The sequence below is a fragment of the Mustela erminea genome, chromosome 17 (assembly GCF_009829155.1).
Source record: "Mustela erminea isolate mMusErm1 chromosome 17, mMusErm1.Pri, whole genome shotgun sequence".
Classification (NCBI taxonomy): Eukaryota; Metazoa; Chordata; class Mammalia; order Carnivora; family Mustelidae; genus Mustela; species Mustela erminea.
This window is the reverse complement of record NC_045630.1, coordinates 5381950-5409880: the sequence shown is the minus strand read 5'-3', so window position 1 is coordinate 5409880 and position 27931 is coordinate 5381950. Positions and strand designations below refer to the sequence as shown.

The 27931-nt window shown below is 43.9% G+C and overlaps 1 protein-coding gene across 3 annotated transcripts in view; it reads left to right on the top strand.

Annotated features, from left to right (window-relative positions):
* The window catches only part of DUSP27 (dual specificity phosphatase 27, atypical), a 45383-nt gene that overhangs the window by 5439 nt on the left and 12013 nt on the right, over positions 1–27931 (top strand). Inside the window, exons 1-3 of one of the 3 annotated variants that reach the window (XM_032317949.1) lie at positions 808–914; positions 1668–1793; positions 24576–24670. In XM_032317949.1, coding sequence (XP_032173840.1) covers positions 1684–1793; positions 24576–24670 — 205 coding nt within the window. In that variant the 5' untranslated portion in view covers positions 808–914; positions 1668–1683. Of the gene's footprint in view, positions 1–807; positions 1007–1667; positions 1794–24575; positions 24671–27931 lie in introns of those variants that run through there. The other 2 variants (XM_032317947.1, XM_032317948.1) reach the window with 2 other exon arrangements.

The window sequence follows — 27931 nt, the reverse complement described above, 5'->3', positions numbered from 1 at the left end:
TCGGACATGGTGATAGTAAGAGGTGGCAAAGTGGAATAGTGGGTTATGAGCTCATTTGAAGTTTATGAAGCTTGTGGATCTTTTTTTTTTTTTTGAGAGAAGGAGCGTGGTGGGGGGAGGGGCAGAGGGAGAGTGAGAGAGAGAATTTAAGTAGGCTCCATGCCTAGCATGGAACCCACTGTGGGGCTCAGTCTCACAAATCTGAGATCATGACCTGAGCCAAAATCAAGAGTTAAATGCTTAACCAACAGCCACCCAGGTGCCCTGAAGCCCATGGAATGTTTTATACCACCCAGGCTAGCCGCTTGGCCATCACCATGAGTGCAGATATGGGGAGGGACTGTGGAGGGTGAGCACAACTGCCCACTTCACTATCCCAGGTCATTGCTGCTCAGAGAAATGTAACCCCGGTCACATTCTACCTTGACCATAAGACTACTAAGGTAGTAGCACCATGGTGCTCTCCCGGCATGCATCCAAGGCCCCTCCCCATTCTCTATATTAGGTATTTTTTCCCAGCACCCCCTAGATTGACATGGCTTAGATACAGTTTCATTCCTCTGAATTTTTGGTGTTAGGCCATGTTCTGGAAAGACTTTGAATAGGTAGCCCCAGGCAAGAGGGTATGATGAGAGAGACCCCGAATAAATCCTTTTCTTCAGGCTTCTCCATCAGTGAAGGGTGACCTTCTCCTAACTTTGCTCCTCGGTGTCAGTGTCCAGTGCCCAGAGAATCAGCCAGGAGGGAAAGGGTTAAGTGGGGCCTGCTGTCGGGCCTGGGTCCTGAGACTGCATTCCTTCCTCCTAGAGATCTGCCAGGCTGTGGGGCCAGAGGCTAAATTTAGAAGGGAGCTAAGATTTCCTGTTAACAGCTGTCCTGCCCCTCAGAGAAGAAGCACAGGAGAGAGGAGAGAGGTTGGTCCTTCTTGGTGGTCAGAACTGCTGGCCATTTTGTCTGGGTCCCTCAGCCCTGGGTGACTGGCTGTAGAGATAGAGGCAAACCTGTGGTGAGTGTGCTTTTCCCTTTGTTTTGTCCTGTGAGCCCAAGGCTTCCAAGCAGAGGGGCAGCAGTTCTGCCGCCGAGGGTGAGAGCTCAGCCATGTCGGGGAGCAGCTCCTGAGGGATTTCGTGTTCCTTAATAGGCTGTGGGATGGCTCCTGAGCTAAAGGCAACGACTCCAATGGCCTTGGTTAGAGACACTGAGGAAGGCCAGTGGCACCTCCCCCAGGATAGGCAAAGGTGTATACGAGTGCGCAGGCGGGGTGTGTGCTTATACACGCGTACCCACGTGTGCATGTGTGGGCACAGCCAGGAGTTTCGATAGAAAGAACTTTCCGGTCTAGGGAACTCACCGCTTTCCAGGTGTGTTAACTATATGAAAGCAAACCCAGGACCCTGTTCCCCTCACTGCTTCCTGGCTGGAATCTGAGGAAGGAGACACTTCGTTCTTTCTTAAATGTTGTGACTCAGCTGGATGTGTGTGGGTCTTGGTGTCCGGGTTGACGGTAGCTAGGCCAAATCAGACGGGTTTTCCCCGTGTGGGTCCTGTCGCCACCAGAGTAGTAGCACGTGGTGACCTTCCCCCTGATATCACTGATATACCCCTCCCCACCCACAAAACCTCCAGAAGCCGATTCCCTAATCACGTTGGTCATGCTGAACTCACAGGGACCGGCAGGCTGTCATGGCGACCAGTGGGGACCCAGAGGAGGAGCAGGTAGTCCCAAGCGAAGAGGATGAAGCCGATGTGCGGGCGGTGCAGGCCCAGTACCTCCGGAGCCCCTCCCCCAGCCAGTAAGTGTGCACCTGCTGTGCTGCTACCCTGCAGCCCCAGCAGGAGTGGGCTGGGGGGGCCTGAGAAGATGTGGGCCCCGGGGAAGCCTACAGCCACCACTTTAAGTTCACTTATTTCACAAATATCATGGAGTACTTTCTATGTGTCATACTTTCTGGAAGAGGCAAATAAGCAAATGGACTACATTTTGACGTGGCATGGTAAGTGCTGGAATTAGTGTGCCTCAGGGCTAGTGCACAGTGGGCCAGGGAAAGGAACACTTGGATCTGGATGGGTCTTAGGAGGCTTCTTGGAGGCGGTGATGCTGGACCTGAACCTCGAAGAAGGAGTAGGCACCTGACGGGCCCACCTGGGCAGTGATGCGTGACCCATGAGGACTGAGGCTGACTAGGAGAATGTTAGACCACAGACGGTAAGACCAGGCATCAGGACAGGAAGGGGCCGTAAGACCAGCCCTAGTGCTGAGACGATCAAGCCATGTCTTTCAAACTGGGATATGTGCACTTCTCAGGGTTAGTGGCTAAGTATGCAGGAGTAGATCAACACGGTACATCTTCCGGGAGAGTCCTCTTAGTTTATGTCAAGTAGTTTAAAATTTTCTTTTACATAAAATTATTGAGGATCTATCATGGGGTAAATAGGAAAATTTACATAACCTTTTTAGCAAAACCATGAAACATCACACAAACGTTTTCTTGCCTGCGAAAGCAATCGTGTGTGTGTGTGTGTGCCTGTTTATTTTCTTCTGTCATAAATCATAGTAGAGGACCTGGCTTCTAATCTTAGTTCTGTCACCAAACTTACAGGAAGAAGTCCTTCCATTCTTGAGCGTGTGTCTCCTTATCAAAAAAAAAAAAAAAAAAAAAAAGGAAGGAAATACCCAACTAAGATATCTCATGATAACTTTACCTCAAACTATCTATGATTCTGCTTGACTTCACTTTCCTACAGTTCTGGGATCTTGCTGGCTCCTGCTTCTCAGAGCTTGAAAACCTTCCCCATTGGAATGAGATTCATCACTTATGGGCCAGGACCCTTTGTCCAAATGTTGGGGACTTTTCCTTTAAAGTTCAGCGTTCCCACTTAGAAAGTCTATCAGGATAGAGTTTTGAAAATAAACCCCCTTCTCTACACTACCAGACAAGGCAGAGATAATTTTGTGTGTGATTAAGGTAGGTGATGCATGGCTTTGGGTAGTGCTTAGAGTAATACTAGCTGCTTTAGTAAATGGGTATTTTTTTCTCACTCAAATAAATTCCAGAACGGGTCCCTGAGCAGTGATTCAGGAACTGAGGCTCCTTTTATCCTGTAGGTCTTCAATTTTTAAGGCAGAAAGCTAAAGTTACTGTGCTCATTGGCATCAAGACAAAATGGGAGGGGAATGAAAAATTTCTTAGGAGGCTTATATGGGCCAGGCCTGAAAATGGCCATTTCTTTTCCACTCATTTCCCACTGACTAGAACTTAGCAGAGCCACGCTTTGTTATAATGGAGAATGGGCAATGAGGTCCCATGAGGAAAAAGAGGAAGTGGGCTTGCTAATAGATAGCCATCTTGGCCCCAGTATACCTCTGTAGACTGAATATTCGTGCTACCTTTCCCCCTACTCATGAAACTCCCAAAGGAGATAATCCCCAAAATGGTTTACTGACTACTACATGCAGTTCAAAAGCTAGGTTCTCTGCCTACATGTTAACTAACTGGAATTTAAATAAAACTTGGCGGAAAAAGGCTGTGTTTTCTGGAGGGTGTGCATCCTCTTGCCCAGGTCAGGTAGGAGCCCCTGGAAGTCTACAAAGCAGGCTCCCATTGGATAAAACGAGGAATGGGAGGTATAGCAGTCATCAGTCCGTGTAATTAATGAGCATGTCTGCCTGAGAAGAGGGCAGATCTCCAAGATTTGACCTTGATTTGGCCTTCAGGGTAGCATTGCCTTGTCTGTTGTTCTCTGTGGCCTCTAGCTCCACCCTCTGGCCCTTTTCCCTTTTCTGTTACCTCCAGAGCCACCTCCAAACTGAGATTGGAGAGTGTGTTTTCCTTGAAGGCTTTGTAACTTTGGCGGGTTATGTCCTATTTATGGAAGTTTGGGTGCCTAAAGGCTGTTTAAGGCTGAAAGCAGCCAAGGGTTTTTCAAGGCTCCTGGTTTCTTTGAAAATAAGATCACTTCAAAAACATAGGTTTCTGGGGTGCCTGGGTGGCTCAGTGGTTTAAAGTCTCTGCCTTCGGCTCAGGTCATGATCCCAGAGTCCTGGGATTGAGCCCCACATTGGGCTATCTGCTTAGCAGGGAGCCTGCTTCCTCCTCTCTCTCTGCCTGCCTCTCTGTCTACTTGTGATCTCTGTCGAATAAGTAAATAAGATCTTAAAAAAAAAAAATAGGTTTCTGATGGATATAGACTAGACAACCTCATGTGTCAGAAACCACACACCAAGTTCTTTCTTAAATATAATTTTCAATCTTGGTTTATTTCTTTGCCTCCTTGTCTGCATACTTCACTGTCTAAGCTTCAGACTGTTATCTTCAGAAGGTATCTGAAGCTTTAAATGTGAGTGGGGAGTCCAGGACGCTTGTGGTCATTGGTAGTGTAATTGTTAAAAGTTTTACAACAGAATGTATACCTAACAAGCTAATGAGGGGAGAATGCAAAACTAAAATGTAATCAACCCAAAAGAAGGCAAGAAAGAAGAGAAAAAGAATACAGAGGAAGCATAGCAGATAACAGGAAAATAATAGGATGGTAGATTTAAACCCAAATATGGAAATACTTGAAACATAATAAAAATGAAATACTCCAACTAAAAGCAAATACTGTCAGACTCAGTTTTGTAAAAAGCCTACCTACTGCTTATGAGAAACACACCGTAAGAAACAGAGACACAAGGGATGCCTGGCTAGCTCAGTCACTGGAGCAGGCAGCTCTTGATCTCAGGGTTGTGAGTTCCAGCCCCATGTTGGGCATGGAGCCTACTTTAAATTAAAAAGAGAGAGAGAGAGATACAAAGGTTAACAAAGGCTAGAAAATATACTACACTGTCTAAGTTACAGTTGCTCATACCTTTAAAACTTAGCAGCATAAAACAGCCACTTTTTAATGTTCACAGTCAGATACAGTGCTGGACTCTCGTCTCTACTCCAAGATGTCTGGCGCCTCAGCTGGAAAGACATGGGTTCCAGGAGGCCTTGAGGCCACGGGTGACTCACCCACGGAGGGCTGGTGGCAGAGTGGCTCCTTCACATGTATGACACTTCATTTTGAGCCCTTAGCCGGGCTGTTGGCTAGAGCACCTAACGTGTGTTTTCCTCTGGTCTCTCCATGTGGGCCATTGGGGCTTTCTCATAGCCTGTAGCTAAATTCCAAGGATTGGCGTCCAAAAGGACAAGATAGACATGTGTTGATTTTCACAATCTAGCCTTAGAAGTCATAAAAAGGCCCATGGGGCTGAAAAGGAGACAACATAAACTCTGCCGACACTGCAGGAGTATTTCCATCATGCTGTGAAGAGAGCAAGCGGGATGGGAAAGAGTGCCGCCATCTTTGGAAAACACCAACTGCCACAGTCACGAACTAAAACTATTTGCTGATATCAGACAAGGAAGAATTTAAGGACCGAGAAATATATTTCACAATGGTCAGAGGTGTGGTTCACCAGAAACATGTAATCATTTAAAATGTCTGTGGTCTGGGGCACCTGGGTGGCTCAGTCAGTTAAGCCTCCAACTCTTGATTTCAGCTCTGGTTGTGAGATTGAGCCCTCCTCTGGGCTTCACGCTCAGCAGGGAATCTGCTGGAGATTCTCTCTCCCTCTGCCCCTACCCTGGCTCATGTTTGCCCTCTCTCTAGTTCTCTAAAATAATAAATCTTTTTAAAAGAAGTAAATAAAATTTATATGATCTAATAATGTAGCCTTAAAAGTAGAAAGCAAAAAACTGACAGAAACTAAAGAAAAAAAAATCCACAGTCTTAGTCAAACATAAAATTTAAAAAAAAAAAAGACACCTCAGCAACTAATAGTATGAGGGAAAAAAAATCATTAAGAATATAGGAAGGGGATCAGAAAGGATGAATACCCAACTTTTGTAGCAACATGGACGGGACTGGAAGAGATTCTGCTGAGTGAAATAAGTCAAGCAGAGAGGGTCAATTATCATATGGTTTCACTTATTTGTGGAGCATAACAAATATCATGGAGGACAAGGGGTGTTAGAGAGGAGAAGGGAGTTGGGGTAAATTGGAAGGGGAGGTGAATCATGAGAGACTATGGACTCCTGAAAAACAATCTGAGGGGTTTGAAGTGGCAGGGGGTGGGAAGTTGGGGTACCAGGTGGTGGGTATTACAGAGGGCACGGATCGCATGGAGCACTGGGTGTGGTGAAAAAATAATGAATACTGTTTTTCTGAAATAAATAAATCAATTTAATAAAAAAGAAAGAAGTAAAGAAAAGAATATAGGAAGGGGCACCTGGGTGGCTCAGTGGGCTAAAGTCTCTGCCTTCTGCTCGGGTCGTGATCTCAGGGTCCTGGGATCGAGCCCCGCATCGGGCTCTCTGCTCAGCAGGGAGCCTGCTTCCTCCTCTCTCTCTGCCTCCCTCTCTGCCTACTGTGATCTCTGTCTGTCAAATAAATAAATAAATAAGATATTAAAAAAAAAAAAGAATATAGGAAGGGGGCACCTGGGTGCCTCAGTCAGTTTAACGTCTGACTCTTGATTTCAACGCAGGTCATGATCTCAGGGTCATGAGATTGAGCCCTATATGGGGCTCCCCTCGCAGTGGAGAGTCTGCTTCTCTCCTTCTGTCCCTCCCTCTACATGCACATGCTTGCCCGCTCTCTCTAAAATGAGTAAATAAATCTTTAAAAAAAATATATAGTAAGTTAGAACAAAACATTAACAATATTAACCTAGTTGGCATTTATAGAACGTGTACCCAGCAAGGACAGGAAACACATTCCCATCACATGCATGTGGAACATTTATCAAAATCACGTGCTTGCCATTCATGTGTCAACAGATTTTTATATTTGTTATGTGCTTGAAGTCATATAAAATATGTTCTTTGACCTTGAGAGAATGAAGCTAGAAGTTAATAAAGCAAAAATATATGATCGTAATTCTAACTAAAACCACAATTCAATGCTGCTACGTACTCCGCAGCCCATCTAAAATTAAAAACTGATGGTAGCAACTACAAATGAGGATGTTAAACAATCAGAACTCCAGTCACAGCTGGGAAGAGCGTAAATTAGTACAACCACTTGGAAAACTCTCTCATAGTATCTACTAAATTTCAAAGTACTCCCGTCCTGTAACCCAGGAGGCTTACTCCAGATACCTGCTTAACAGAAACAAGTACATGTGTGCACCAGCAGAGAAGTCCTGTTTTGGTAGCTAATAGCCATTGATGGTGTAGAATGTATAAACATGTGATGAACTGTCCAGTTAACAGTAGGCTGGGTAAATGAAGTCTGGTATGTATATTTTTAAATGCTGCCCTAAGGAATACACATTTTTATTAAGTGCTTATCACGTAGGTGGGATTGAGCCTCTCAGATTATTGGCTGTGGAAGGCAAACCGTGAGCCCTGGTTGTGAAGGGAAAAGTGGGTCACTGCATGGGGAGGCAGGAGACAGGGAAGGCCAATTCTGCTGGCTTCCCGTTTTCACTTTCACTTAGAGTTAGCCTGCCACGGACAGGACAGAAGCATTTGTAACAGAGAAGTTCCGACAGTGTTCAATCCTCAGTCCTTCCAGCTGGGCGAAAACAGGCTCAGTCTGAAAGCCCCACTTCCGTGGGGAATGGTCTGAGCTGTTCCATGGTCCCATATACAGAGCTAATTTTCTCCAGGTTCTCAGGGACCCTAGCTGAATCCTGTTGGTTTTGATGCTCTTGGTTTGTGTACATTCCATAGCAGTTGGGTTTTTTTTTAATTAATTAATTTATTTATTTGACAGAGAGAGATCACAAGTAGGCAGAGAGGCAGGCAGAGAGAGAGGAAGGGAAGCAGGCTCCCTGCTGAGCAGAGAGCCCGATGCAGGGCTTGATCCCAGGACCCTGGGATCATGACCTGAAGGCAGAGGCTTCACCCACTGAGCCACACAGGTGCCCTCATAGCAGCTGGTGTTTGAAGCTGATCCCAGCTCATCTGGCCCTTTTCAGAAATTTCCAAGGGAGGCAAACACACAGAACACTTGATGGGCTGTTCCTTCCTACAATAGTCGTCCTAAAACCTGAGGTATAAACTATGAGAGCTGCGCTGGCTTTTGAGTCATCTTTCAGTCAGTCCCATTGCATTATAGACTGGGCCGAAACCAACCCAGAAGAATGAGTCTATAGTATCTTTAAAAATGGAAAGGCAGGGGTGTCTGGGTGTCGTAGTTGTTAAGCATCTGCCTTGGGCTCAGGTCATGATTCCGGGGTCCTAGGATCAAGCTCCCTGCTCAGCGGGAAGCCTGCTTCTCCCTCTCCCACTCCCCTGCTTGTGTTCCCTCTCTTGCTGTCTCTGTCTCTCTCTTTGTGTCAAATAAATAATTTTTTTTTTTTTAAGTGAAAAGGCGGAGGCACCTAGGTGGCTTAGTCGGTTAAGTGTTTGCCTTTGGCTCAGGTCATGATCTCAGAGTTCTGAGATTGAGTCCTGGGATGGCCCTTGCTCAGCTGGGAGTTTGCTCCTCCTTCTGCTTGCTGCCCCCATGGCTTGTGCTCTCTGTCTCTCTGTCTCCCTCTCTCTCTCTCTCTGATTAATCAATAAAATCTTTTTAAAAAACTGAAAAGGAAATCCACAGGCCAGAAGAAAATCACGTATCTGATAAAGAAGCTGTATCCAGAATATATTTTTAAAAACCTCTCAAAACCTAGTAAAAAAGAAACAAACAACCCAAATTGAAAATGGGCAAAAGACTTGAACAGATACTTCACCAGAGAAGGTGTGTGGATGGCAAATAAGCACATGAAAAGAGCCTCAAAATCCTTAGTCATTAGGGAAATGCAAATTAAAACCATAATGAGATATGATCACATACCTACTAGAATATCTAAAATTAAAAAGATTGACCATCCCAAATACTGAGGAAAATGTGAAGTACCCGGAATCCCACTGCTGGTGGAAATGTGAAAAGGTACAATCATTTTATAAAACTCCTTTATTTTTTTTTTAAGATTTTATTTATTTATTTGACAGACAGAGATCACAGGTAGACAGAGAGGCAGGCAGAGAGCGGGGGGAGGGGAGAAAGCAGGCTCCCTGCCAAGCAGAGAGCCCGATGAGGGGCTCAATCCCAGGATCCTGAGATCATGACCTGAGCCGAAGGCAGAGGCTTAAGTTACTGAGCCACCCAAGCACACCTATAAAACTCCTTTAAAAAGTGAAACATACACCGGCTTAAAAGGACACCTACTCCTATATGATCTAGTCGTTCTGTGCCAGGATATTTCCTCAAGAGACATGGAAGCCTACATCCATACAAAGACTCGTACATGAATGTTCAGAGCAACCTTATCTGTAATAGCCTAGAAACAACCCACATGTCCATCAGCCAGTGAACAGCTAAATACACTGTGATAAATTTATATGCATGAATACTATTCAGCAGAAAAAAGGAATGAATTATTGATTCATACAACAACATAGATGAATCACAATATAACTGTGCTAACTGAAAGCAGTCAGACAAAAAAGAATACATACTAAATGATTCAATTTATATAAAATTCCAGAAAATGCAGATGATTCTGTATGGGGACAGAAAGCAGATCAGTGGTTGCTGGGAAGAGTAATAGGGCCCAGAGATGGTCGAGGGGAGCTTACCAAGGGGCGTGAGTGAACGTTGGAGGCTCATAGATAGGTTCACAGCCTTGAATGTACTGATGGTTTCACAGTTGTATACGTTTGTCAAATGTTAACTGCTCTGTACACTTTAAATATGTGCCATTTGTATAGCAATTATCCCTCAGAAAGCTGTGGTTTTTTTTTTTTTGAGAGCTTTGAAGGGGAAGTAAAACTCTTCTAGAAGGTAGCTTAGTGTTGTGGAAAGAACTTAAATGGCATAATCAAGACCAATATCAAAGTCAGGTCTGCTCTCCCCCTTATTAGCCATGAGAGCTTGTTTAAGTTACTTAATCATGAAATTGGAATCCAGTTCACCCAGTGGTACAGATTAAGTAATATAACATATGTTGTTTATAATATATGATCTCTGATATATAACATATAGTTATAACATGTATATAAGGGCAAATTAGGTAGTGAGAAATGGTGGTTCTCTTTTCCTTCTGGAGGAAGACATCTGCCAGTAACTCAGGATGGCAACAATTTTTTGTTTAACTAGAGACCCACCCACTCTAGTTAAGATGCCACGTTTCTCTTGTTCTGCTCTAAGCGAATACTGTGTTCTGAGCGACTCATCGTCACCACTGCTGTTGGTCTCCAGCCTGAACAGTTCCCCGTGTGCTTAATTTGTGCCTGGAATCCCATCCTTCCTGTTCCATCTCTTCAGTTAAAGGCTTGAGCGTTTGTGACATTAAAAAGACACCGAGGCAGCAAATACCCCACCGGGGACTGTCAGTCCTGGTTTCCTAAGGCTGCTGTGACAAATTCCCACAGAGTTGTTTAAAACAACACGGATACATTCTCTCAGAGTTTTAGAGACCAGAAGTCTGAAATCAAAGTGTTGGTAGGGCCACCCTCCCTCTGAAGATTTTAGGAGGGCTTCCTTGCCTCTCCCAACTTTCCGGCAGCTCTGGGAGTTCCTTGACTGTGGCTGTGGACCTCCAACCTCTGTCTCCATCTTCATATGTCTTCTCTTCTCTCTCTCCTCTGTGTATCCTTCTTAAGGACATTTGCCATTGATCTTAGGGCCCATCCAGATACAGGATGATCTCATCTCAAGATCCCTTTTCCAAGTAAAATTGCATGCACAGGTTCTGGGAGACCTATGTTTTTGGGGTACCACCATTCAACCTACTAGAGCCCCAGATCCAGCCCCTGGGAGACATACGTACTCTCTCTGGTACAACCAGGATAGGACCTTGCTGAGTCGAACCTGTGCCATGGAGAGCCTCTGCCAATCAACCAGAGCTAGTTCATGGATGCAGTCTGCTTGCAGGCCTGGCAGGTGTCTTAACATTTCCAAACTCATAAGTAAATTGAATCCTGGGGTGAACTGACAACCTGGGAAGGGGGAAGAGACAGTGGTTAGAGGTGTCAGATCTTCATTTCTGCCTGACTTAAGCACTGACCTCAAATGCTTTAAATTCAAACCCAGGTCTGTGAATCATTCTCTCTGGAAGAAATCCGTCTTGTCTCCAAGAGAGACAAATTTCCCCAGGTAATTTATGAGTTAATGCTAAAATTTAAAAACTCCTGTCCTGTGGGGCACTAGATGGGGCTTTGCCTGTGTGGATAATCTCCATCAGACCTCTCCACTGCTCCAAAGGAGGAAAATCCTAAGAAATCAGGGTGCTTGGTCTGTGAACCATGTTCAAGTCTGGCCTTCCCCTCCCTTACCAGGAGACCACAGCTCCCCAAGCCCTCTCTTGCAGGTGATCTGTAGCCCACTTCTGCCTCTCCTTTTCCTCCTTAGCTATGACCAATGTTCATTTCCTTTCCAAATGAAGGATCGGACTTCTTCATCCTTCTCTGGTTCTGATTTGGAAAATGTTTTTCTGTTTTCCTTTATTTATTCTCTTCTTCTTCTTCTTCTTTTAGTTTTCTTTTTAAATTAACAAATAATGTATTATTTGCTCCAGGGCTGCAGGTCTCTGAATCATCAGCCTTACACAATTCATAGCATTCACCATAGCATGTACCCTCCCCAATGTCCATAACCCAGCCACCCTATCCCTAGCCCCCCATCCCCCTGCAACCCTCAGTTTGTTTCCTGAGATTGAGTCTCTTATGGTTTATCTCCTCCCCAGTTCCATCTTGTTTCATTTTTTCCCTTCTTATCCCACACGACCCACAGTCCTGCCTCTCAAATTCCTCATATCAGAGAGATCATATGGTAATTATCTTTCTCTGATTGGCTTATTTCACTCAGCATAATACCCTCTAGTTCCATCCACATTGTTGCAAATGGCAGAATTTCATTTTTGAGGGCCGAATAGTATTCCTATATATATATATATATATATATATTCCATTATATATATATATATATACACACACACACACTACATCTTCCTTATTCATTTATCTGTTGATAGACATCTAAGTTCTATCCATAATTTGCCTATTGTGAACATTGCTGCTATAAACATTCAGGTGCACATGTCCCTTCACATCACTACATTTGTATCTTTAGGGTAAAGACCCAGTATTGCAATTGCTGGGTCGTAGGGTAGCTCTATTTTCAACTTTTTGAGGAACCTCCTTACTGGTTTCCAGAGTGGCAGCACCAGCTTGCATTCCCACCAGCAGTGTAGGAGGGTTCCCCTTTCTCCACATCCTCACCAATGTCTTTTCTCTCCTGACTGGTTAATGTTAGCCATTCTGACTGGTGTGAGGTGGTATCTGACTGTGGTTTTGATTTGTATTTCTCTGATGTTGAGTGATGTGGAGCACTTTTTCATATGTCTGTTGGCCATTTGGATGTCTTCTTTGCCAAAATGTATGTTCAGGACTTTTGCCATTTCTTGATTGGACTATTTGTTCTTTGGGTGTTGAGTTTGATAAGTTCATTATAGATTTTGGATACTAGCTGTTTATCTGATATGTCATTTGCAAATATCTTCTCCCATTGTCAGTTGTCTTTGGGTTTTGTTGACTGTTTTCTTTACTGTGCAAAAGCTTTTGATCTTGATGAAGTTCATTTAAATAAATAATTCATTTATGCCCTTGCTTCCCTTGCCTTTGGCAAAGTTTCTAGGAGGAAATTACTGCAGATGAGGTCAAAGAAATTGCTACCTATGTTCTCCTCAAGGATTTCGATGGATTCCTGTCTCACTTTGAGGTCTATTTTTGTGTATGTGTAAGGAAATGGTCCAGTTTCATTCTTCTGCATGTGGCTGTCCAATTCTCCCAACACCATTTGTTGAAGAGACTGTCTTTTTTCCATTGGACATTCTTTCCTGCTTTGTCAAAAATTAGTTGACCATAGAGTTGAGGTTCCATTTCTGGGCTCTCTATTCTGTTCCATTGATCAATGTGTCTGTTTTTGTGCCAGTACCATGCTGTCTTCATGATTACAGCTTTGTAATAGAGCTTGAAGTCTGGAATTGTGATGCCACCAGCTTTGGTTTTCTTTTTCAACATTCCTCTCATATCAGCAATCTTTTCTGGTTTTGTATAAATTTTAGGATTATTTGTTCCATTTATTTGCAAAAAAAAATGATGGTATTTTGATAGGGATTGCGTTAAGTGTGTAGATTGCTCTAGGTAGCATAGACATTTTCACAATATTTGTTCTTCCAATCCATGAGCATGGAATGTTTCTCCATTTCTTTGTGTCTTCCCTAATTTCTCTCATAAGCACTTCATAGTTTTCTGAGTATAGATTCTTTACCTCTTTGGCTAGGTTTATTCCTAGCTATCTTGTGCTTTTGGATTCAGTTGTAAATGGGGTTGACTCCTTAATTTCTTTCTTCTGTCTTTTTCTTAGTGTATAGAAATGCAACTGATTTCTGTGCACTGATTTTGTATGCTGACGCTTTTCTGAATTCTTATATGAGTTCTAGCAGTTTTGGAGTGGAGTCTTTTGGGTTTTCCACATAAAGCATCATATCATCTGCAAAGAGTGAGAGTTTGACTTCTTGTTGATTTGGATGCCTTTAATTTTTTTCATTGTCTAATTGCTGAGGCTAGGACTTCTTGTACTATGTTGAATAGCAGTGGCGATAGTGGACAGCCCTGCCATGTTTCTGACCTTAGGGGAAAAGTTCTCCGTTTTTCCTCATTGAGAATGATATTTGCTGTGGGTTATTCATAGATGGCTTTGATGATATTGAGGTATGTACTCTCCATCCCTACACTTTGAAGAGTTTTGATCAAGAAAAGATGCTGTACTTTGTCAAATGCTCTTTCACTATCTACTGAAGGTATCATATGGTTCTTGTTCTTTCTGTTACTAATGTATTGTATCACATTGATTGATTTATGGATGTTGAACCAACCTTGCAGCCCAGGAATACATCCTGCTTGGTCATGGTGAATAATCTTTTTAATAGACTGTTGGATCCTATTGGCTAGTATTCTGGTGAGAAGTTTCACATCTGTGTTCATCAAGAATATTGGTCTGTAATTCTCCTTTTTGATGGGTCTTTGTCTGGTTTTGGGATCAAGATAATGCTGGCCTCATAAAATGAGTTTGGAAGTTCTCCTTCCATTTCTATTTTTTGGAACAGTGTCAGGAGACTAGGTATTAATTCTTCTTTAAATGTTTGGTAGAATTCCCCTGGGAAGCCATCTGGCCCTGAGCTCTTGTTTGGGAGATTTTTAATGACTGCTTCAATCTCCTTACTGGTTATGGGTCTGTTCAGGTTTTCTATTTCTTCCTGGTTCAGTTTTGGTAGTTTCCAGGAATATATGTTTCCAGGAATGCATCCATTTCTTCCGGATTGTCAAATTTGCTGGCGTATAGTTGCTCATAATATGTTCTTATAATTGTTTTTATTTCTTTGGTGTTGGTTGTGATCTCACCTCTTTCATTCATGATTTTATTAATTTAATTAATCAATTAATTAATTGATTAATTGAATTGGATCCCCCTCCCTCTCTTTTTTTGATTAGTCTGGCCAGGAGTTTATCAATCCTATTAATTCTTTCAAAGAACCAGCTCCTGATTTTGTTGATTTGTTCTGCTGTTCTTTTAGTTTCTATTTCACTGATTTCTGCTTTCGTCTTTATGATTTCTCTTCTCCTGCTGGTTTTAGGCTTTCTTTGCTGTTCTCTCTCCAGCTCCTTTAGGTATAGGGTTGTGTACTTGAGACCTTTCTTTTTTCTTGTATTGCTATTTACTTTCCTCTCAGGACCACCTTTGCTGTGTCCCAAAGATTTTGAACAGCTGTGTTTTCGTTTTCATTTGTTTCCATGAATTTTTGTAATTCTTCTTTAATTTCCTGGTTGACCCATTCCTTAGTAGGATGCTCTTCAGCCTCCATGTATTTGAGTTCTTTCCAACTTTCCTCTATGGTTGGGTTCTAGTTTCAAAGCATTATGGTCTGAAAATATGCAAGGAATGATCCCAGTCTTTAGGTACCAGTTGAGACCTGATTTGTGACCCAGGATGTGATCTATTCTGGACAATGTTCCATGTACACTAGAAAAGAATGTGTATTCTGTTGCTTTGGGATGGGATGTTCTGAATACACTTGTGATGTCCATTTGGTCCAGTGCATCCTTTTAAGCCTTTGTTTCCTTGTTGATCTTTTGCTGAGATGATCTATCCATTTCGGGGGGGGGGGTGTCAAAGTCCCCTACTATTTTTTGTATTTTTTGTCGATGTGTTTCTTGGATTTTGTTATTAATTGGTTTATATAATTGGCTGCTCCCATGTTAGGGGCATAGGTATTTTAAATTGTTAGATCTTCTTGTTGAACAGACCCTTTGAGTATGATATAGTGTCCTTTCTCATCTCTTATTATAGTCTGGCTTAAAATCTAATTGACCTGATATAAGGATTGCCACCCCAGCTTTCTTTTGATGTCCATTAGCATGGTAAATGGTTTTCCACCCCTTCACTTTCAATCTGGAGGTGTTTTAGGTTCTTCAATGAGCTTCTTACAGACAGCATATTGATGGGTCATGTTTTTTTATCCATTCTGATACCCTGTGTCTCTCGATTAGGGCATTTAGCCCATTTACATTCAGGGTAACTATTGAAAGATATGGATTTAGTGTCATTGTATTGCCTGTAAGGTGACTGTTACTGTATATTGTCTCTCTTCCATTCTGGTCTGTTGCTTTTGGGCTCTCTCTTTGCTCAGAAGATCCCTTCCAATATTTCCTGTGCGGCTGGTCTAGTGTTTGCAAATTCTTTTAGCTTTTGCTTGTCTTGGAAGCTTTTTATCTCTCCTTCTATTTTCAATGAGAGCCTAGCTGGATATAGTATTGTTGGCTGCATATTTTTCTTATTTAGTGCTCTGAATATATCCTTTCTGGTCTGCCAGGTCTCTGTGGGTAGGTCTGCTGCCAATCTAATATTTCTACCATTGTATGTTACAGACCTCTTGTCCCAAGCTGCTTTCAGAGTTTTCTCTTTGTCACTGAGACTTGTAAGTTTTACTATTAGATGACTGGGTATGGATCTATTTTTATTGATTTTGAGGGGGGTTCTCTGTGTCTCCTGGATTTTATGCTGTTCCCTTTGCCAAACTAGGGGAATTCTCTGCTATAACTTGCTCCAATATGCCTTCTGCCCCCCAGTCTTTCTTCTTCTGGGAGCCCAATTATTTTAATACTGTTTCATCTCATAGTATCACTTATCTCTTGAATTCTCTTCTTGTGGTCCAGTAGTTGTTTGTCTCTCTTTTTCTCAATTTCTTTATTCTCCATCATTTGGTCTTCTATATCACTCATTCTCTCTTCTGCCTCATTTATCATAGCAGTAAGAGCTTCCATTTTTAATTGTACCTCATTGATAACTTTTTAAATTTCATCTTGTTTAGATTTTAGTTTTTTTATTTCTCCAGAAAGGATTTCTCTAGTATCTTCCAGGCCTTTTTTGAGTCCAGCTAGTACATTGGTAATCATCACTCTGAACTCTGTTTCTGACATTTTACTAATGTCCGTATTGATTAGATCCCTAGCCATCAGTACTGCCTCTTGTTCTTTTTTTTGAAGTGAGTTTTTCCACCTTGTCATTTTATCCAGATTGACTAGATGAATGAGAGAACAAAATACTAAAAGGGTAGCAATGACCCCAGAAAAATATACACTAACCAAATCAGAAGAGACACAAAACCTGGGGGAGAAGAAAGGAGGGGAAAAAAAATAATTGGACTGGTGAATAGAACATAGCCACAGACTTGATTTGGGGTGTATATTGGTCTGTTAGAAGAGACTGCCTCCCAAAATTTTAAAAAAGAAAAACTTACATATATGCAAAAATAGGGTAAACACGAAGGGATGGAATATGACTGTAAAGTTGAAAATTTTAAAAAGATTCTAAGAAAGGAATTGATATGATAAGAAGTTGGTTGAAAAAAGAAAAAAAGAAGGAAAGAATGTGATCAGGATGGAGACTAGAACAAAGCCATTCTCCAGATTTAGGGTATATTTGCTCTATTAGAAGAAACTGTAGCCTAAAATTTTAAAGAAAGAAAAACCTGTATGTATACAAAAAATAAGCTTAAATACAATGAAGGGATACTATATGACTATAAAAATGAAAATTTTAAAAGATTTTTTTAAAAGGTATTCATAAGGTAAAGTAGTTAAAATGTTAAAATAGTAAGGAGGAAACGTTTTTAAAAAATAGAATAAGAAAAAAATAAAATTTTAAAATATTTAACTTTGAGTGACTAAAGAATCTTGGGGAAAAAAGCCATAAATTCTATGTGCTGTATTCCCCCTAGCTCTGAATTAGTTGGTGAACTTGGTCTTGGCTGGATGTTCTTCCTGATCTTCTGGGGGTGCGGGGGGCCTGTTGCTGTGATTCTCAAATGTCTTTGTGGGAGGTGGAAATCCACCACCCTCGCCAGGGGCCGGGCTAAGCAATCTGCTCGGGTTTGCACTCAGAGCTTTTGTTCCCTGAGCACTTTCTGTACCGCCTTGGAGGACGGGAATGAAGATGGCGGCCGCCCAGTCTCCGACTGGGGGAGCTGAGAGCTCGGCGCCCCACTCCTGGGTGCGCCTTCAGGAAAACGCCATCAGTCCCTCTCGTCTCCCTGGTCTCCATCGTGCTCTGAGCTCACCCGGCCTGTGACCAAGCATTTCTGTCTCTGGTGCTTGCCCCTTTTGGAGTCTCCAAACCCAGCAGATTCCTGTCCTGCGCTCCTGTGCCACTCCTCCCAGAGGAGGAAGGTGAGTCTCCCCAGACCTGCCACTTGTGGGGTCCCTGCTTGAGGAGAAGTGGCCCGACTGTGCCTCAGATATCAATTTAAGGTAACCCCGAGCTGAGAGCCTACTCTCCCTGCTCAATACCTGGGAGCTCTGCCACACTCAGGCACCCCCAGTCTTTTTGTGACCTCACGGGTCCTGAGACCACACTGTCCCTGTGAGGGCTCCACCCCCTGCTTAACCTCTGGAATGACATCCCTCACTGGAGCAGACTTCTAAAAGTTCTGATTTTGCTCTGCTGCTCTCTCACTTGCCAGGAGCCAGCCCTCCCCCCAAGGTCTATCTTCCCGTATATCGCCTTGGATTCACTTCTCGGCCCGTCCGACCTTCCAGAAAGTGGTCGATTTCTCTTCATAGAATTGTTGCTGTTCTTCTCTTCGATCTCTTGTTGAGTTTGTAGGTGCTCAGAATGGTTTGCTAACCATCTAGCCGAACTCCTGGGACCCCACGATATTTAGGTCTCCTGCTCCTTTGCCGTCTTGTTCCTCCACCCTGTTTTCCTTTCTTTCTTTCCAAGTTAAAATGCATTTCTTGCTTTGGCTTTTTGGATCTGAAATTGTTAAGCCTTTACAGTTTCTAGAACTCCTTGATTATCTGCTCAGGCCATCTCTTGTGACAGAATTTCCCTAGCCCCCTTTGGTGAAGTTCCTTAACTATGTTGTGATTTCCCTACAGGGAGGTCTCCATGGCTGGTAACAGCAGGTGGGACTGACATGAGGGCATGAAGTGTCAGGTCTGTGTGTCCTTGGGAAACGGCTACTCCTAGCTACCTTTTCTCTTTTCTATTTCTTTTTCCATGAAGATTTTCACAGCTTTCACAAAGCCTGACAGAAGCAGTTTGCTATAAATCAATTTGCTTTCATTGCTGACTTCCTCTCCTTCTTTGGAACCTGAACTTTGCCTGTGTGGTCACTTTCTCTGGAGTAAATGTACACTTAGAAGAAACTCAGAAATCCTTTCCTTTTTTGCAAAAGCCAAATCAAGATAGACACCCCCTCCTGGGCCGCTGCGTCCATTGCATTTCCAAGGGACTCCTTGAAATGAACTGATCCGCTGGCAGGGGGTCTGGGTTGAAGGACCTGTTCTGTGCCTTGACAACCTGACAATTGGATTAAAGCAGTGGATTTCAAACTTTGGTGACTGTTATCCAGGGTAAGACGTGCCATTTGCAGCTCCACTCAGAACATACATTCAGGTCGGTATTAATAAAAAAGTAGGTTTCACAAAACTATATTTATCTTAAAATGGCTAGTACTAGTCTACTCTCTTTTTCTCTTTTTCTCTTTCTCTCCTTCTCCTCCCCTCCCCCCTCCCCTCTACCCTCCACCCAGCCATCCACCCTCCCTCCCTCCTTCCTTTTCCAGATGCCAGGCAGGACCCATTGAATTGATTTTATGATAAACTAATGGGTCACAGTCTGCAATTTTGAAAAACACAGGTTTAGAGAAAATGGCACCAGTCTCCTGCTCTTGGTTAGGAAGTCCATCAAACTCTGCTTTATTGTTTCTCTTTCAAATCACCCTCAAGGCTTTTTAGCTGCTGCTTTGTGAACCTGTGATGAGGGGTATATCGATCCTAGATTCTCTCCTACCCTGCCCATCTTTTTGAGCAGCCAGCCCTCGCTGCTTTCCAATCAGGGTGTGAGTGTCATTTCACTCTGTCTCAGGTCTGCGGTAGAGGCACAGATGTGGTCATAAATCAAAACCTCCAGAGCCACTGTCTCACTGACCTTGCAAATATAAACAGGGCCAGTGGTTCAGGGTCTCCCTTTCCTTCCTCTTTTCGTTCCCTGCAGGCCTGCTTCTCCATGGAAAACAAAGGAGCCGCTTCTCTGTGCCTAAACTTTGTTCTCCACTGGGTCCTTTTGGGCTCCCACCCCCACACTTGACTTAGTAAACTGTATCCGTGGCAAAACGATTTAGGACTGTTAGGTTTGCGTGTCCTTTCCCCTTAGCAGGTGACTCATAATTTACATCCTAGACTCAACAGGATGTCATGCTGAGCTCAGTTTACTGTTGTTCACATGTTTGCCTGAGCAGCCAAGAAGAGACATGTCATGGGGCTGGAGAGAAGCTGTTCTTCACGCCCTCTCTTCTCAATCATAAAACCGCCTGCTTCTGGAAAGTGTACTGGATAGAGTCTTCCAGAGTCTCCTCCGGACGGACTCCTTAGCTCAAGTTCCATCTTGACTCCTCACAAGAAGGAAGGATGTTTCTGTGTCATTTCTATTTTCAGGTTTTAATTTCAAATCCTCCCTATCAAACTCATAGCCTCAGAGTTCAGGTACATTTAGGACAGATTCTCAGTTCCCTGTGTTTGTCACGTGAAACCAAATCCATACAATCTAAAGTCAGTGCTGTTGAGGAAAATTGGCCTGATCACGGGCTTGCTGATCCTTCCAGGCGGGAATCTAGGTGAGACGGCCGGGTGGGTTCCTTCCGAGGCCTTCTGCATGCCTGACCAGTGAGGGCTCCTCCTTTGTCCCTCTTCAGGTCATGCCCATTGTTTGGAATACTGACTACAGATGTGAGAAAGCCTCAGAGCCATGGAGGCCTGCAGAGAAACAGAAAACTGACCTGTAGGAGAGATGAGGGCATGTGCCAGGAGCAAGCCCCTCTCGACCCCGCACACCACAAGGGTTTCTGCCAATTCCCTGGTCAGGGTTTTGCTTGGATTCCACCCCCCCAACTCATTTTAAATAATACCGATCCTTAATAAAAAAAAATGATTATTTATACTAATAATAGTATAAATTAAAAAATAATAGTATAAATAATATTAATTGTTTATAAATAAAAGAGTAAAACTTCCTTAACAAATATTGTTTACTTACAAGGATATCACTCACATTTATGTAACAGTTGAGGTTCCAGCTCTAGTTCTGTGAGACGTTGCTGGTTTCACAAAGACTGCCCTGAAAGCTGGGCCCAGCTGCCCGCAGGTTGACTGGGTTTGCTCTCCTACCGGTGTTACTTTGTTGTTATTTCCCAACTGCAACAAATCTGGGTCTTTCGCTGCTATTTATTAGGTTCTGTATCACTATTAGGGAGAAGGGTGCCTCAAGTCTCACTTCCTACCCCTTGGAATAGCACCGTGCCTGTTAAACTGTTGCAACTTAACAAATTTACCCCCAAACCTAATGAATTAAGGCAATGATTTTATTTTGCTCCCCTCGTTGTAGATTAGGAATTTGGACAGGAGTCCACTGGGCAGCTTGTATGTGTGGTGTCAGCTGGGGCGCTATGACAGGGGGAGGGGCCACGTCTAAGAGACACATCCACGTGGCCATCCATTGGCCGGGAGCTCAGCAGGAGCAGCTGACGTGGCTTTGTCAGCTCGGTGGTCCTGAGGTAGTAGGACTTCTTAGAGGAAGCTCAGGGCTTCCGATGAGAGAGACACGAGAGCCAGACTGAGGCTCAGACTGCCACAGTGTCACCTTTACTGTATTCTCTTGGTGAAAACAGTCACAGATCCGCCAGATTCAAGGCAAGTGTGAAGAGTGTTCCAGATCTGGGGCCACCTTTAATCTACCCTAAGAAAAAATTACTAACAGATCTACCCTAAGAAAAAATTCCTAACAACACCGGCCTCCGAGATTGTGTCCAACTTGGCCTCACAAGGGCAGAGAGTGAGCATGAACAATTAGAGTGTGGTTTCGCTTCTGGGCTTGCTATGGTATCCAGTGACATAATGAGCAAGTAGCAGATACTTGATAAATACCTGTTGCTAATTGTTGAAGCTGCTGTAGCAGCTATGAGGCAGACCCATACTGGGGACCAGTTCAGTCCATCAGCGAATCAGAAAATCCCTATTAAGCATTTACTGTGTGCCAGACATTGTACCCGGTGCTGGGAACATAACAGTCTTCAAAGTACCAGGCATGGTCCCTGCCTCATAGAGGGTATGGTTAAGTAGAGGAGATGGGTATTTATCAAATGATTTCATAAATAAAAGTAAAATTGCATCTGCTAGAAGCACCATAAAGGAAAGGCGTCTGGTGCAACGAGGGGCAGAGATGAGGGAGAAGAGAAGACTGAACTGAGATCTCAGAGATAGACACAGCGGGAGTGAGGGGGCATCTAGGCAGTGGAAGTAGGCTTCTGCAAAGCCCCAGGGCACAAGGAAGCTTGGTGAGGACGGGAAGCCTTTCTAGCTTCCTAGAAAGGAGTGAGCCAGAGGGAAGGCAGTGTAAGCTGAGGCTGGAAAGGGGAAGGAGGACGGAGACAGCAGGCCCTGGAGACTGTTTGCTTAGCTCCCCAGGGTGATATTGGACATATCCCCTTTGCCCAGTACCTGGCACATTCCAATCATTTACCCATCCATCTGTCTGTTCATCCATCTACCTGTCTGTCCACCCACCATCCATTCAGTCTGATCTCAGTCTGCCTGATCACCTTTCATGGGCTGGTGATACGGGGGTAAATAAATTGACCTAATGCGTGCCTCTGCAGAGCCCATGCCCACCCCCACCGGGTGTTCCACTCTTTACTGCCTTTGCCAAATAATGAGACCTCTGCGGTTCTAATATGCAAGGATAATATCCCACTGACTTCGCCCTTAATTCACCCCCGCCCCCACCATCATACTTACTTAAGAATGCATCCTCTTGAGTACTTGGAGTACTACAGGAGTACTCCACGCTTGAATGGGAATCCAACACAACTGCTCTTGGAAATCCCTCAGGAATACCAACAATAATTCTACACTGTGCTGTCCCTTATGGTGCACTGGTAAGTCTAGCAACATTCTGAGTAGAGTTATAGGCTACTCCTTTCTTTTGGCAAAGGTATTTCTTTCTCCATAGTCTTATTAGCCCTAAGCACGCCTGTCTCCCAAGGGAGGACTCTCATGTAGATTTCTACCATGAGAAAATTGTTCTGCTAATCAATTCAACTAAACTTATTTTTGCTCAAGTTAGCTCCATTCAGTTCAGCTGGACCCAGCACAACTCAACCCCATCCATCCATGCATCTTTGTATCCACCTGTGCTTTCAACACGTATTTTAGAAGTACTTTTCTGTGTCAAAGTCTATGTTGGGCTTGGGGATCCACCAGTCGACTCCACCTCCCCTGTCTAATCTAAATGGTATCTTGTAGTGGAGAGAAGATTGGACTTTGAGCAGGGTTGCCCTGTATTTGCCTCCTAGCCCTGCCTCTTGTTTACTGCCTTGGGGAATTTTATTAGCTTGTCTGGGCCACAGTTTGCTCATTTTAAAGCGTGAATAATGATACCTACAGAGTGGGAATTTTGTTAGGATTAAGTTCATAGAAGGCACTCAAAAACGGTGTCCATTCCCAACTCAATGGAAGAAAATAAGCCAACAAACATCATTGGGAAGTTAGATACCACAAACGAAAAGATCCTGTGGCTTTCATAAAGATAAAATAAGTTAGTTATAAGGATCATGAAACACATGGACTTCAGACATTCAATAGCAAAAACACAGTAGAACAGAGGTTCTAGTCCTGGGTAAGATGGCAAACACCCACCACTCTCTCATGGATTGCCTTTGTAAAACCTGAACAGAAGGATACAGCCACTGTTTGAAGACTCTGAAAAGTAAATAGTAGCAGGCCGATTGAGAAAGACAGAATTCAAAGTTCAACCAAACCAGCAGTGGGAATATTATCTTTTTCCCCTCTAGATACCCAGTTGTGACTCAAGACAGTGTGACAGCAATGGTAGCAACAGCCTGAGGTGCCTAAAAAATGGAATATTATTCAGTAACAAATTATTGATTCATGCAATATAACAGATGACTTATAGATTCATTTTGCTAACTGAAATAAGCCAGAACCAAAAGACAGTGGTATGACTGAATTTATAGAACATTCTGGAAAAAGCCACACTGTAGGGACAGAAAACTGATCAGTGATTGGCAGGGGATGAGGTTCAGGGAGGGGTTGACTATATAAAGGGGTAACACAGGGAGTTTGTGTGATGGGGAAAATTTTTCTTTAAGTTCTTTGGACTTAAAGGAAAGACTAAGCAAAAAAAGAAAAAATAGACCCAAAGTTCACCCCAATGCCTGGAAAAGAGATGAACCCACAAAGGGCGGGCACCCACCTTGATACTATGGTCCTATCCCTTGTTTCTGCCACAATTCACTATGTTCCTCATATCCCTTTGGACATGTCTGTTGAATTATTTCTGGAAAATTGCTTGACATCTATCTAAGTTACTTGATTGCATCCCTGGGCTCAGGCTGAACCTTGGTTTCTTGTGTTCAGAATCAGGACTGTGCATCTGAGCATACCTTCCCATTTTCCTGTGCCAGCCCATCTTTCTTAGCTCATTCTCTCTCAAACGGGGCAAGGATACAGGGCATGGAGGGAATGGTGGCAGCCCACCAGCCCACCAATCCAGCAGAACCTTAGTAACATAAGTAACATAAGCATGGTTAGGGACATCCTAGAGTACAGATGACAGAGAAAGAGGGACTAGAGGGAAAAAATTATCAACAGCACATCCAAGGGTGGGAACCCAGTAGAGGAAGGAGAATCACATCAGGGTAAGTTCTCCCCAACCACAGTTGTATGCCTTTCCCTCCACAGCCTAGACTACCGTGTCCTTAAACATCAACTCACATTAATGCTAACTCTGGTTTGAAATCGGGTGGCAACTGACCCACAGTGTTCAGCATTCTCAGGTTCTTAAACTTAGGAAGGCTTTCCCTTTATCTCTCATTGTTGTCCACTGTGCCTAAAATAAGGTCCAAGTTTCTTGTCTAAAAAGAATGCCTCCCATTCCGATGCTACCCAGAGTCATCTCACACAGATACCCTCTTCTCTTAGGTACTCGATGGTCTCAGATGCAGAAACAGAAAGCATTTTCATGGAGCCCATTCACCTCTCCTCAGCTGTTGCAGCAAAGCAGATCATCAACGAAGGTAATGCCATCAGAAGGTGGTGGGAGAGGGGAGAGTCCACAGCTCATCTGGGAACCCTTGGAAAGGGCCCTTTGGAAGAGGTCAAGGTGCTTCCCAGGTGCGACCCATCCCATTAAGAGGAGTAGATCCAAAGAAGGCAGTTCTGCCAACACAACTCATCATCAACCTTCATGAACCCGAGGTGGAAATTATTAGGTACGAGTGTGAATAATTCTCTTGAGTTAACAGCCCGGAAGGCAGTTCCACTCTGCTCCTGTGGCCTCCCATTCCATTTTTCAGTTCATCTCAGGGATCCTGGGGTGGCTTATTCTGGACACACAGACCTGAAAGCCCAAGAAATGACCAGAAGCACCCAGAGAGTTCTGCTCAAAGGGATATTTAGATTTAGATCTGCATGTCCACTAGTGTTTGAAGGTGGTTTTCATCTGAATTACGGTAGGGAAAGTTAGAGTGGGGAGAAAGGTTAATATGCACATGGTAAATTTTGGAGCAGAAAGCATGCTATGTACTTCATTCAAGGACAGTTATCCTGATTGGATGGATTTTTCTTAAATCAATTTTGGAACAAAGTTCTTTTCTCCTCCCTTTGCCCTGGGGATCTCTGCCTCTGCTGTGGGCTGAGGTTGGATATAGCAGCGTTGGTAATCACATGGGCCCTGCTGGGGCTTTGGGCATCACCACTGCTGGTGGCCATGATCCTTTCCCTGGCTTTTAGTGGTGAGAACCACACATGCTGCCCCTTCTCCATGTATCCCAGCTCCCCTTCTCAGTCCCCAGGCCCTTTGGGTTCCCGCAGGGTCCCTGAGGATACCTAGATCTCCTGTCCACCTGCTGAGGAGCCAGAAATTCCATTTGCTGCTGCTTGTGGTAGGAGCAGCCTTGGAGGCCCCATCTTCTTGAGGAACTCTCACGTTCTTTTCTATTTTCTTTTACTATGCTGCCTGGGGTCTCGCCTCCCTTGCTCCAAGCCAGGCACGAGTGGCTTCACCCAGTAGATCTCTCTGAATTGATCCCAGCACCTGACTCTGGAAGTCCTTTTTCCCTCTTGTGTTTTTGGGAAGTTCCCTCACCTGCCAGCCTGCAACATCTCTGCTCTGTGCTTTACTCTCTGGACCCCTCTCCATGCTTGGGTTCCTGATAAGTGAACATCTAGGAGTTGTGAAAAAATCATCTTCTCTCTTTGAAACTTTGCTCTCAAGCCTAGAGAATGATATACATATGTCTATGGGACATTGCACACGTAGATTGAAATCTGAAACAAAGCAATGGCTTTTTTTTTTTTTTTTTTTTTAATTCTAGGTTTATCTACTCTCCCCTTGTCTGGGGCATTAAGCCTAAGTTTCCTTTTTCTTAGTGGCTGATTGGTGGTGGGGGAAGAAAAAAATATATGTCAGAGAAAGCAAAATGAATCAAGTGATATTTCAAAACATTGCCCTCCTCACCAGTGATCAGAGGGATAAAAACGTGTTTTGAAGAACTCTTCATTTTCATGGAAGTCTTCATGTGCCATGCCTCTGAAAGAGCTTAGAGGGGAGATATAGAGGCTTTGTTTTCTTCTGAAGAAGCCTTAGGTAGTAGAAATAAATGGGAAGAATTGAGGCAGGGAGGGAGGTGGAGTTGAAACAGGCCGAGAGTGGGCCAGAGCCCTTGGGAAGGCAGGAATGCCAGTAGGAATGAAGGGCTGGGACATTTGTTTTTAAACTGGAAAGGGAAAAAAATCAAGAAAAAGCCAGCAATATAAATAGCTGAAGAGGACATTGCTGTATATTTTAATGAGACATCAGGGAGTTTTATCTTTTACATGTAGTAAAGGAGAGACGTCTCAGTTAGGGGAGGGGGGGGGGCTTTCACGTTTGCTTGGTAAATCCCAGGAGACCCCCAGGAGAAGACCCAGTGGTAGAGAGAAGAGGATCGCTTCATCTATTTTTAAACAAAATAAAGCTCTGGGATTGGAGGGCTTTTTTCTTCTTTCTGCTTTTGAGCCGGAGATCAGAGAACATTTAGAGCTGAGATCTGATGCAGGGATATGGGGGCCCGTCAAGTGGTTCAGAAAAGGGAAAAGAGAGAGAAGAGCTGTAGGGAAATGGAGCACTCGGTCCTGGGTAGAACCCAGAACTCCCAGGACCCGCGGACCTCGAGCAGCCAGCTCGGCTCACAGACACCTGTTCGTCCCGAAGGGCTGGGCCGAGTCTATTTGCCAAACGTGGCTCTACTCTCCCCACATCGGGGAGAGACACAGTGCCCACAGGAGGTTATGGCCAATGCAGGTGACACTCCTTTCTTACTTTCTCCCTTCTCTCTAGTCAATATTTTCGGCTATGAAGTGGCCCAAAGGTTTTGCCCTCCACTATTCTTATATACCTTCTCAGAGAAAGAAATATCTTACTTTCCCCACAAATTTGATCACTGGGAACAAACGTATTAGGAGAAGGAGATAAAGGTTTACTGGAGATATGGGTGAATAAATTTTGAATTCATTTGATTTGGTTCGGTTTTTTAAAGATTTTATTTATTTATTTGTCAGAGAGAGAGCACAAGCAGGGGGAGCAGCAGGCAGAGGGAGAAGCAGGCTCCCTGCTGAGCAAGGACCCTGATGCGGGACTTGATCTCAGGACCCTGGGATCATGACCAGAGCTGAAATTAGACCCTTAACTGAGCCACCCAGGCGTCCCTTGAATTCATTTGGAATCTGATCTTTTCCAAACTGTTGGCAGAAGGGCCAGGAATGCTGTTTGGGAACTATCAGGGGAGTTCATGACAAACCTTTGCCCCCTGCCAGAAAGTGGGGGGCTGAGACTCACAGGTGCTTACTCCAGTGGGGAGAAGCAGACAATAAATGAAATGAACTAGTAAATTAAATGTGTATGAGAGAGTGACCTGACATAAATGCTGAAAGTTTTTACTTTTCCCAAGTTATCTGCATTCCGAATGTAAAGGAGTCAAACTAATAAAGTGAATTCTGTTGTGAAAGAATGCCATTGATTCATTTGGTAAGTGCTTCTGGTTTCTGCGGAGCACTGTGGGAGCTGTAGGTGTGAATCAGACCTACGACGACAGGTACTTAAGGACCTTGCTCTAAGAAGTTATAAGCCGGCTTTGGAAAAATGCAGGAGGGAGTAAGGGAAACCAGTGTCCTCCGCCTCCACCTCTCTACCTACACGGCTGCTGGTCCTGACCATGAGTGTCCGGACTGAGGCAGAGCCCCCCTCACCCATCCCCCCCATCCCCTGGACTTTCATTAAGTCCTTCCTGGTATTTCAG